This window comes from Lucilia sericata, unplaced genomic scaffold (genome assembly GCF_015586225.1).
Source record: "Lucilia sericata isolate MDLA Ls3-8-SP2 unplaced genomic scaffold, ASM1558622v1 Contig000054F_arrow, whole genome shotgun sequence".
Lineage (NCBI taxonomy): Eukaryota > Metazoa > Arthropoda > Insecta > Diptera > Calliphoridae > Lucilia > Lucilia sericata.
Genome location: NW_023994090.1, coordinates 27132 through 40503, shown reverse-complemented (window position 1 = coordinate 40503; position 13372 = coordinate 27132). Strand labels below are relative to the sequence as shown.

Genomic DNA, 13372 nt, shown 5'->3' with positions numbered 1-13372 from the left:
TATTAATATATTGAGCACTAGAGTAGTAAAAATATATTTTTTGGAATGGTTTAGTTTCCTATCTGCGATTGAAAATCCTGACATAAGTGGATTTTCAATCGCCAAATTTTGAGCTAATTACGGGAAAAATAATTAAAAAATTGTTGGTTCACAAAATGATTTTTAGTGGGTTTAATAGGAATATTATATTCGCTTTTTATCGAAATACGTACATAGGTGTCAAAATTGTCGTAATTTTTAGCTTATACAGCAATTACTTTAAAAATAGCAATTTGTATGTTCCATTATAAATGGGTTTAAGACATGTGCGGATCCACGGGGGAAAATGGGAAATTGTTGTTAGAAATTCACGACTTAAGTTAAATTTGGTGCTTATTTATATTGGATTGTTTTGATAGGAAATAAAGAGCAAACTTGATTTAATAATGAAAAAAGTGAAAATTAGGATTCACTAGGTACCTATATTAGAGTGCTCAAAAAAACGAAGTTGCGAATTTTGCCCGCCCCCCTTCTAGAGTTGTTCTTTGGATTGTAAAACTATCTCATACAAAAAATTAGGCAAGTGCATTTACAAGGGAAAAATATCGATTTTTTCAGTTTTTGCTCAAATTTGGCCATTTATTATTACATTTTTCACGTTGTTGTAAATTCGGAAAGATATAAAACACAAAAATCTCCAGGCCATTAACGTGTCTTACAGCACATGAATTCGAAATGTGACAAAAAAAACTTTTTTTGGGATATATTCTAAAAAACCTTTTGTTACTTAAAATATATCTATAATTACTCGAATTTTAGTTTTTGTCCTTATAAGAAAACACAAACTTGTTCTCAGCTATGGTCAAAAAGTTTGAATTTTTCAACACCCGTTTCAAATCTTTGGAAGCAATAAGATCCTCACAAACATCAAATATCCAAACATCGAATTTATCCAATTCACTATCGGTATCGTATTGTTGTATCATCATATGTCATTAATATATCCCAGACAAAATTTTTTGACACAAAAACAAAAGAATAGTGAAAACTTACGACATACAACGTTACGGCACCGATTGGATTTTTTTTAGGGAAAGTTTTTTTTACAGTTATGAAGGAATCCGAATTAATTAATAAAATATTGAAAATATCTTTCATATTTTGTATTCGGCTGCATTTACGGTAATTCTCTTCTCGGTTTTTTTTTTAATAGTTTCTTCGTGGCTTCTTGAGCTTCTTCCGACATATCTGCTACGCTTAATTTTAGAATTTTGTACAACTTTGCTGCTGTGAATTAAAATTTTATTTAAAGTTGGTGACATCCAAAACCAGTTATATTTTTCTACAAACAATTTTGCGGTTTTCGTACAAAAGTCTTTAAATTCCTCAATTTTGATTTTATGTTTTCCGGAAAGAACAGCCAATATTATATAAATATTTTTAATAATGTCTTTAAAAACTTTTAAAGTGATACCAAACCCTCATGAGAGTTACTCTTCTCATCACGGATTTTTCCGTACAAATAGATTCCGTCTAATAATTTTGCAAAACTTATTTACAGGAATGTAAGACCAATAAAGCATCAATCAATACCACGTTCAGCCATTATTTTACTAGTTTCTACTATTTTACTTATTACTTAAATCAATTCATTTCGCATTCAATAATTAGATTTTAAATAAAATATAAGTAAATATTTTCATAGCATGGAGTGTTAGAAAAGAGAGCGTAAATGCCGCAGAGGCAAAAAGAGGCAAACATTTTTATTTTGGTGTTATTGAGAAGATTTCAGAGTATCTTTAGCATATGGTCGCTTAGAGGCCATCAGTGGCCAAATTGTACTTTTTTACTTTTAAAAATTGAAAAAACATAAATATCTATAAAAAATTGCATTTTAAGAAGTCGTTAATAATCGTCGTTAATTTATTGAAAACAAAAACAAAATTTTAAATTTATTTGTTGTTTTCAATATATTTGTAAGAAAGAAAATGTTCTTTCGCATTTAGAGAAACCGGCAGTAAGTCTCTGGCTGTAAAGATGATTTAAAATAACACCTTTTCATACATAACAATGGTATATTTGGTATCGAAAAAGAAAATTTTAAGAAATTTTATATTAAATGGTAGATTCCACAGTGGGGCAGAATCGAAATTTTTTGGAAATAAATCTGGCATTTCTAAACGGCTGATCCGATCGGTATAAAATTTGGCGTGAGCGTAGCCAAGGAGTATTCGAGTTTAAGTTTTGAAGATGAACCCCGCAGATGCCCCAGGGACGGAGGAGGCTCAAAGTAGGGTACCTACGACATGTAAAATTTTTAAACTCGTGCCATTTTTTTGTTTTTCATCCAAATGCTTAAACATACTACTTATCTCTTATAATATTCGAGTTATAGGCATTTAAAAATTTAGTGATACAAAATTTACCATACCTTTTTTTGACGTAATTTTGGGCCAAATGGACTCAATTTGCTCTTGTTAGTTAGACAACAAAATTTCCAATAATATACAAAAATCAATATCATTTACAGATCCAAAAATATACGTTTTTTAATTTAAAAATTCCAAAAATTTTAGATTTTTGCCGTTTTTTTGCCAAAAATGTGTCTTAACTCTTTTATTAATAAAATAAAATTTTCTTTAAGAACATATAACAATTTTATAGTTTTCTAAAAGGTATCTTTACGCAAAACGCTTTGGCGTAAAAAAATTGTCCTATTTTTTGAAAATGTTGCCACTTCGTCCTTCCGAATATGACCTATTTTTTATCAAAACTTCAACTTTGGGCGACATGTTCTAAAATCCCAAAGCTGGCATCAGAAAACTGAAAGCAGTTTTGGAAACCTCAATATGTTTTATATTTACTCCAAAAGTATTTTCCCAGCCCTGAAAGAAATGTGGACCCTATGGGCAAAAAAGTAAAAATCCCATTTTTGGGATTTTCATTCCTATTTTTGGGAATTGCGGGACGCCCTTTGACCTTTTCAATTTTTTTTGCATTTTTTTATTTGAAATGACAAATTTAACAAGCGTTGAAAATTTCATTGAGTTTTGTTCATAAATAAAGATTTTGTCATATATTACATATTTGTTTAATTTCTAAAACTATGATTTATATCAAAATTTTAATAGGGTCGCAGATAGCTACAACAATTTAGTCCATATTTATCCCTTAATATCTTTTTTTAGTTAGATATGGAAATTCTCGATTCTTTACAAAAATTTTCAAGCCAATATCTTAATTACATTCAAAAATATGTTCATTTAAACCTGTATCCTTTAATTTCATATTTTTCATATTTTAGTATTAAATATGACAGAACATATTTAAATCTTATATTTACCTATTTTCTATTTGTTTGCTTATCCTTATAGTTGAAAGGTCCTATTATGCTTAAATTTTCAGAAATTTATAACTATTTTTTACCTACATTTTTTCGACAGATCATTTCGTTCTGTTTCGTTTATGATCATGTAGGTAAAAATATACAGGTAATGATAATTTCGATTCATTCACTAATAAGAAATATCAATGACTGAATTACAGGTTATAGTAATATAGTCCTAAATGTTAATAGGTAGACAATTCGTAATTTTTTACTTTGGAATACCTGTATCGGAAATGACAAGAATTGGTATATCAGTAAACTTCTCAGATTTTAAGTACCATATTTAATAAATCTACAATGAAGATTACATTAAAGTACGAAGAGTTGTGTTCCGTTTTATGGAGTGTATCTTCAAAAGGGCCAGAAAGAATTGAAGACATTTAAAATTATATAAAAACTACATATAATAGAAAAGTAGACAAAACAGGCATATCAAAAATTGAAAACTTTTTAAAACTTTTTGATGTAAAAAGTAAGTCTGTGGATGGAAATCAAAAGAAATTTCGATTAAAATTTTGTAGTTGGATGAAAACTACTACGGAAATCTCAACTTACAACACATCAACAGGAGCGCCTTGCAAGTCATACGAAGACTTATGTTTAAGGTCGATCCAGGAAAAAAAACAAACTATCCTACCATCACCTATTGCTGTTAATGATGTGGAAGCTTGTATTGATATATCATCTTTGCTCGAAAACACAGCATCAAGAATTGTGCCAGACTTTTCAGAAGGCCAACTAAGGAAAATTCATAACTGTGATGTTGTCTTAATGTGTAAGTGTTGATGTGTCGGTTTATCAGCACTTCCAGAATACAAACAAGCTTGTGGAAGTCGGACATTAGCAGACTACAAAAGTGTATTTATGTCATCATTAGTGCCATTACGAATTCGTTCATATTCCCTTAATCCATCATCGTCAAGCATCGGAAATTCATTTGAAGATATATGGATCAATACAACTCCGTGTTCAAAAAATTTTTGTAGACCCGTTGGATTTGAATATATAAAGGAGTCAAAGAAAACAAAAAAAATTTTGTGGAATATTTAAAAGATGAAATAAATGCACTGGAGCCCATTTCCATAAAAATAAAGGAATTCTCTATTAACGTATCATATCAGCTAAGCTTAACAATGATTGATTGAAAGGTCAGCAATGCCACAACAGAAATTTCTTCCTTCTGGAGATGCTCAATATGTAATGAGAAAAAGTCGCAATTCTCAAATATAAACAAAAGCAGAAGTATTAATGAAGAAGTCCTGTCTTTCGGAATTTCACCACTTCATGCCAGAATACGATTTTTGGATTATTTTTTACACATAGCATACGACCTCAAATATAGAAGTGTGCCAGAGAATCTTACTAAATCAACAAAAAATAATGAAGAATTGAAAGAATTGAGAGCTGCGGAAAAAAGCAGTAACCAAGAAGAATTTAAAGTTCAGATGGGATTAAACATCGACAAACCACTTCCAAGTTGCGGTAGTACAAATGACGGTAATACGGCGAGAAGGTTTTTTCGTGATTTTGAAATTACTTCAAAAATAACTGGAATCGACAAGGAGTTGCTTCGAAGAGTTAACACTATTTTAATGGCACTGAATAGTAAACATAAAATTAATGGCAATCGATTTGGGGAATATACATCTGAAATTTCTAAATTACTTGTATCTCTGTATCCATGGAGGGAACTAACACCAACAGTACACAAAGTATTGTGTCATTGTCAAATAATAATTGAATCGAATATTCTTCCATTTGGAGAGTTAACAGAAGAAGCCCATGAAGCGAGGAATCGAGATTTTAAGCATGTTCAACTATTCAGCTCAAGAATATGCTCCAGGCAATCACAGAATGAAGATATTTTGAATAGTTTACTTCTATCTTCTGATCCTGTTCTTTCAACTATGCGAAAAAGATGGATTTGTTATGAAACTCTATCATCTCAAAACAAGGAAGATTTAAAGGACTTATATTACCTTCTGGATATGTATACCGATATGACAGATTATTTTATAGAAAATAAGTAGTGTTAGGAATTAACTATATAAGTAGGTTGTAAGAATTAATTGTATTATGTTTAAGATAAACAGTTCAAATAAAAAAAGCTATTATACTAACTGATGATATTGTATTAAATTGTGTTTTATATTATAATTTTTTTATTGTATATACAATGTTATAGTCTTTAATAAAATAATTAACTAAATAATTTTTAAAAATTGTCCAAATATTTTATTCAACACCAAATGTATGTTCTGTCATACTTAATACTAAAATATGAAAAAGATGAAATTAAAGGACACAGGTTTAAATGAACATATTTTTGAATGTAATTGAGATATTGGCTTGAAATTTTTTGTAAAGGGTCGAGAATTTCCATATCTAACTAAAAAATGATATTAATGGACTAAATTGTTGTAGCTATCTGCGACCCTATTAAAATTTTGATATAAATCATAGTTTTAGAAATTAAACAAATATGTAATATATGACAAAATCTTTATTTATGAACAAAACTCAATGAAATTTTCAACGCTTGTTAAATTTGTCATTTCAAATAAAAAAATGCAAAAAAAATTGAAAAGGTCAAAGGGCATCCCGCAATTCCCAAAAATAGGAATGAAAATCCCAAAAATGGGATTTTTTACATTTTCTTTCAGGGCTGGGAAAATACTTTTGGAGTAAATAGAAAACATATTGAGGTTTCCAAAACTGCTTTTAGTTTTCTGATCCCAGCTTTGGGATTTTAGAACATGTCGCCCAAAGTTGAAGTTTTGATAAAAAATAGGTCATATTCGGAAGGACGCAGTGACAACATTTTCAAAAAATAGGACAAGTTTTTTACGCCAAAGCGTTCTGCGTAAAGATACCTTTTAGAAAACTATAAAATTGTTATATGTTCTTAAAGAAAATTTTATTTTATTAATAAAAGAGTTAAGACACATTTTTGGCAAAAAAACGACAAAAATCTAAAATTTTTTGAATTTTTAAATTAAAAAACGTATATTTTTGGATCTGTAAATGATATTGATTTTTGTATATTATTGGAAATTTTGTTGTCTAACTAACAAGAAAAAATTGAGTCCATTTGGTCCAAATTTACGCCCGGTATTCAAAAAAAGGCGGACCAAGGTATGGTAAATTTTGTATCACTAAATTTTTAAATGCCTATAACTCGGATATTATAAGAGATAAGTAGTATGTCCAAGATCTCGTCGAGCGCTTTCAGAAAATATAAAAATCTTTGTATTTGGATGAAAAACAAAAAAATGGCACGAGTTTAAAAATTTTACATGAAGTAGGTACCCTACTTTGAGCCGCCACAGCGCCGTCCCTGGGGCATCTGCGGGGTTTATCTTCAAAACTTAAACTCGAATACTCCTTGGCTACGCTCACACCAAATTTTATACCGATCGGATCAGCCGTTTAAAAATGCCAGATTTATTTCCAAAAAATTTCGATTCTGCCCCACTGTGTATTCGTACAAAAAATGTTATGGTATTAAATTAAATAAAAAAATTTCTTGAAAAATATATACATATAAAAACATAAACTTTGCTGCATCATCTAAAGGCCTATACAATAAAAATGGGTAAACTAATGATAGCGTTATATAGAATAAAGTCTTAACTTTCCAGACATATTAAATTTTTATCAAAAAACTCATTTCCAAATATTTACTTTATGCCAAGTTTACTTAAAGGAGACCCCAATGTCTGTACAAAAATCGCAATATCTCAAAAACTAGACCTAACCGAATAACGATTTTTGAACTCAGCGGGTAGAAATACATAGGAATTACCTATTTTTATTTAAAAGGCACGCAAAAAATTCGATTTTCTTGACTGTTGTGTAATTAGGGGAATAATAGAAATAAAACAAAAAATTATATATTAAGTACAAAAACTTATGAATTAACCCTTTTTGACCATATAAAGTTTGTATTTTTAGACATATTATATTGAAAATCTAAAAAAAGATTACATAAATTATCAGTTTCAAGTTCAAAAAGGGTTAAAGTATAATTTTGTATACTTCATTTTTATACCCTTCACCTTCGTGAGAAGGGTATATATAAGTTTGTCATTCCGTTTGTAATTTCTACAATATAATTTTCCGACCCTATAAAGTATATATATTCCGAGTCCTTATAGATAGCGGAGTCGATTAAGCTATGTCCGTCTGTCTGTCCGTCTGTCTGTGTGTTTGTTGAAATCAATTTTCTGAAGACCCCAGATATCTTCAGGATCCAAATCTTCAATAATTTTGTTGGACATACTTTCGAGAAGTTTCCTATTGAAAATCAGCAAAATCGGTCCATAAATAACGGAGATATGAGCAAAAATCCGAGACAACCTCTGAAAATTTCATCAAAAAAGCAACAACAACACTGCTTATTGTATAAAAGGTTGGTTTCATTGCGATGTGTATTTTGTTTTTGATTTTTGTGTATGTATTTCGTTTCATATATTTGGATGTCTGTGGTTTCATTGCCTTGTATATTTTGTTTTTTGTGTATATTGTTTCGAATGTTTGGATGGCTGTGGTTTCATTACTTTGTGTATTTTGTTTTTTCTGTTTTTTATTTCGTTTAGCATTGTTGTTGTTTCTCTTGTTTTGCTTAAGTTATGACAGGGTCGGGAATATGAAATTAATTGACATTTTATAAAATTAATATTTTTTAAACACAATATGGTGAAGGGTATATAAGATTCGGCAAAGGCGAATATAGACTTCTTACTTGTTTGTTTTGTTTCTGTTATTCCTCTAATTATATAGAACATTATTCAAATATACAGTGTTTTTTCGAATTTTTGAACTTTGGTGTTAAATTGTTACCAATTGCCTAAAAGGACTATATACCAGTCATTCCAGTAATTTTTGGTAAATACGGCCGACAAATAAATAGTATTTCGATATGGTACACTAAGAATTCCCCAATATTATAAAATTTGACTTTTGAACTCCACAGTTTATGGGTGAAGAATGTCCGATTATAATAAAACTCCGGTTATATATTTTATTTTATCTGGACTATAATACTCAGAAAATACTTTATTTACAGGGTACAACAGTAAAGATTTAATACATATTCTCTAAAATATTACAAAAAAATGCGATTTTCCCGAAATCCGCCGAGTTCAAATCGTAGGTACAGCTAAACTGTAAGAAATATTGATCTAATTTTTTTACCGTTTAATAGCCTTATCTATTTTCAATAAATCACCATGAGACCTCCTAAAAATTTTGAAATTTCTTTAACAGAGTTTCAAAAAAACTGAAATTGGAGATTTAAAACGGGCGTTGAAAAATTCTAACTTTTTTGACCATAGCAAGTTTGCGTGTTCTTATAAGGACAAAAACTAATATTCGAATAATTATAGATATATTTTAAGTAACAAAATGGTTTTTTCAGAATACATATATCCCAAAAAAAGACGTTGCGGCGCCTGTTAACATTATCCTATCAACCTAATTTTTTGTATGACATAGTTTTACAACCCAAAGAACAATTCAAGAGGGGGGCCGTTCTGTCTGACGATTTTTTTCCTTCATACAAGCTTGAAGCACTCTAATGTATATTAATTTATTTAAATTATTTTATTTCATACAATATAATTCTTCAACATATTACTTAAATTAGTATTGTGTTCAATTGTGTTTTATACAAACGTAAATCCAACAATAAATTTCATGAGGATGTCCATGTTTAATCCTAGTTCCCATATAACACAACTTTTTTAATTTAATCAATAAATAAATTGATGTCGGTCGATCATGACCGACTGTATTTTCTTACATCTTTTATATTTGTTTAAGCGTGTGTATATATTAGACTGAACGGATCTTATATGGAGAGAAAAAAATGTCGGAATCTTGTTAGTCTTAACACCACATTTAGTGCCTCAAAACAAAGCTACTATTGTACTTTATAATTTAAATTATATACATTATTCTTGTTACTTTAAGTCAAACAGAGTTATAACAGATTTTGTCTCCAAAAACGTGATAAATGTTGCTATTAGGTAAATATTTTACACATTATTCTTGAAGAATCGTTTATTATTTCAAAAGGATGTAAAGCACAAAACTTGGTTCAAAAATGTAAAAGTTATTAAAAATTTTCCAGGCCATTAACGTGTCTCAGAGCACTTGATTAGGAAATATTCTAATAAAATTATTTTATTACATAAAATATATCTATATTTACTCAAAAATAATTTTTTATCCTTAAAAGATATCGTGAACCTGTTCTCAGCTATGATAAAAAAAATAATTTTTTACATGGCGGTTTCAAAACTCCATTTTAAGGGGATTTATGGTCAATAGATTAGGGAATAAAACAGTGAAAAATTAGGTCAATACCTCTTATTGTCAAGCTGTACCTGCGATTTGAACTCTGCGAATTTAGCGAAAAACTTGTTTTTTGTAATATTTTATTTTCCTTGTTGTTATTTTAAATATCGAACCATATATTTTTATTCCTGTAATTTTAGAAAACATAGCGAACAAATAAATAATATTTCGACATGTTTTAATGAGAATTTCTAAATATTGCTAAATTTGACCTTTGACCTCCAAAGTTTACGCCTTAGGATTTTCCAATTTATATATAACTTCAGGGACATATTTTATATTATCTAAGAAATAATATTTTGTAAATATTTTGTTTAAAATGTATAACAGTAAAGGTATTTTCAGACTACAATACTGAGTATTAACACACTTCAAATTAAAAATATTATGAAAATAATTCGCATTTTCAAAAAATCAATCCGAAAAATACATTTTATGTTTACACTATAATATTTGTAACATTTTTTATCCAATTTTCAATTATTTATGCACTTTTCGTTCTTATTTTTAATGTATTTTACAATTTTTGTTTGTTTTTTATTGTATTTATAAAATACATCCCGAATACGTTTGAAAATAAAAAGTTTTTGAATTGTTTTAAAAAATTTATGAATACCGACCGTATGCCAAAAAAATCAGTAATATTTTTGAAAATCAAATTACAAATTATATTTAGACTAGTAAATTGTATTATGATACAAACATTTTTGACAAGTATTAATACTCAGTATTGTAGTCTAAAAATACCTTAAAGAATAAGGACACATTTTGTAAAATATTACAAAAAAATAAGTTTTTCGCGAAATTCGCAGAGTTTAAAACGCAGGTGCAGGTTATCTATAAGAGGTATTGATCAATTTTTTCACTGTTTTATTCCCTAATCTATTGACCATAAATCCCCCGGTGATATTTCAAAAATTTTAAAATTTGTTTAACAAATATTTAAAAAAAATGAAAATGAAGTTTTGAAACTGCCGTGTAAAAAATATTTTTTTTATCATAGCTGAGGACAGGTCCACGATATCTTTTAAGGATATTCGAGTAAATATATTCGAGAAAATATATATAAATAAAATAGTTTTATTAGAATATTTTCCAAAATAAGTTAATTTTTTTGAAATTTGTTCGTTATAAACGAAGTTCGTAATAAACGGGTGAAGTTTTTGTAATTCCAAAAATAAAGAGGCATTATACGAAATTTTAATAATATGATTTATAATTTTATGTAGTATTATTCACAAAAAACTGCATTGATTTTATTTGTTTATATTTTTTAAAAACAAATTGAAGTTTTTTTCAACAAAGCAAAATATATTCTTATGAGTTCAACATATAATTTTGAAGTTCGTTATAAAAAAGGAAAATTGTATGAAATTGTAGTAGAGGGACTGAAAAAGTAGTTCGTTTTATACGAGGATTCGTAATAACCGAGTTCGTTATAAGAGATGTTTTTTGTATGAAAATAGTTACCAAAATAGCGGGACTTGAACACTTTTTCGTAATAACCGAGAATTCGTTATAACTGAGTTCGTTATAAGCGAATTTGACTGTATGTATATAATATAATGCTATACGCACAATTGGGACGAACGACGAATTTTTCGGAACGAATTTTCGTCGTCACATATAGAACACACTAAAGTTTATGAAAATACACACAACCAGTGCGTACGACGAAATTCGTCGTATATTTGGTTAGAAAATACGGTCACCCCAACCAGTTATATAGCTGTAAACAAAAATTATTTATTTGAAAATTAAGAAATTTGAATAATAATTTGTTTGTAATCTAAAACAAAAAAGTGCAATTTTCCTGCAGAATATGCGGTTAAAAACAAACACAAAGAAAAGCAGAGAACTGAAAGCAAGATTCGCAGTGCGTAAAGTTTTATTGTGCTCCAATCGACGAATTTACGCAACAATTTTTTGTGCAATCGTTCGTCGTGCTAAGCAAAATTCGTCGTTCGTCCTAATTGTGCGTATACCATAAATTGAAGTACAATATTAGCTTTGTTTTGAGGTACAAAGTGTGTTTCTATTATTTACCGTTCTGGAGTTATAGCTTCAAATGTTAGCTTTTTGTCCAAAAATTTTGATTTATTCAAACTTTGAGCGACGAGCGGCACGTGTTAACGTTTATTAATCGAGCTCAAATTTCGACTATCTTAATATCTGGAAAGGGGAATTATTTTGTGGGGCTAAGACGAACAAGATTCCAACATCTACTTTTTGCGGTCACTCTAGTATATACATATGTATATTTTCAACGGATTAACAGGAACACATAAATATCACGAAGGAAAAAAATGTAGCGTTCAACATGTCGCGTTCGAACATGATTAAAATTAAATTTAAAAAATAATATATAAATAATATTTTGTAAAATTTTAACCATTTTAAGGAGACAACTGATGATTCCCATTGAAATACGACCTCACGTTTCGCTGAAATCGACAATTGAATTGTTGCCCAAAAAACAACTTCTATTTTTGTAGCATTCGAACACCATGATTTTTTGCAATTATCTTTGAAATTAACAATTGACCAAAATCAAACTTAGCACCAATTATAGAACTAATTAAAAGCTATAAGTAATGCCTCTTGCTAAAATAAAACTTTTATTTTGACATTTTTATCACTCTAAATGTTTTCGACTGTCGCGTTCGAAATTTTGGAAATGCCCATACATAATTTTCTATTTTGTTTTATGAATATTTTGGACAAAATTTTATCTGAAAATTCGTCTATGTAAGAAAATATAATTTTCTAAATATTTTGTCCAAACTAAAATATTACATGTTTACGTAGGTGATTAATACATGCTAAGTACACTTAGACGACCAATAGCCAATATTTTCTCCGTGCTAAAACAACATTCTATGTAATTTTTAGCTATGATCCCATTAAAATTTGTAAATTCAGAATGGAATAAAGAATATAGTATATAGTATATTATACAGTTTACGAGATATCGCATGAAAACTTTGTGAGCTCAAACCTCACTTTTTCGACTTGGAATGTTATAGAATTGAGGGGTCGATATGTGTACTAAAATCAAGGTTTTCAATTGCTGGTAGGGAACAATTGTTTGAGAGGCATTCCTACAAAAAAGTGGTCCTCGGGACACCCTAATGTACATATGTACATTTATAATTCACTTTTGTTTAAAATTATATATAATATGTATTTAAATTTATTATATTATCTTTTTATAATATGTATTTTTATATTAATTATAAACTAGACATCTTTATATTTTAATATTATACATAATAATTCTTTAAACACTAACTTTACACAACTTTACAAATATTTTACATTTTGCTGCACACCAGAGCAAGGAAGCAGGGATTCGAACCCTTGTAGCTCTCGATGATCAGGGAGGTGAGTTCACTTTTTACACTTTACATTAATTACTTTATATACCTTAATAAATAATTTTAATAGACATAATTCTTAATTTTTACTACAGAATACCAACAATTAACCACTTAACTATAATAAAAACTTTTATATTGTCACCTAAAATGCAAAAGGGCGTAACACATTTTAAAAAATTTTCAGGAAACACAAAATTCTAAATAAAATGAAAACTATTGTTGTTACAAAAACTTTTTACGACTTTTCGACTTTTTTCGCCTTTCT

General features: G+C 28.6%; 1 protein-coding gene across 1 annotated transcript in view; it reads left to right on the top strand.

Annotated features, from left to right (window-relative positions):
- The window catches only part of LOC119616049 (synaptosomal-associated protein 25-like), a gene marked incomplete at its 3' end in the record, with an annotated part of 277795 nt that extends 264684 nt beyond the window's left edge, over nucleotides 1-13111 (top strand). The window contains exon 4 of the mRNA XM_037972195.1: nucleotides 13063-13111. Coding sequence (XP_037828123.1) covers nucleotides 13063-13111 — 49 coding nt within the window. The remainder of the gene's footprint in view (nucleotides 1-13062) is intronic.
- Nucleotides 13112-13372: the final 261 nt, after the last annotated feature.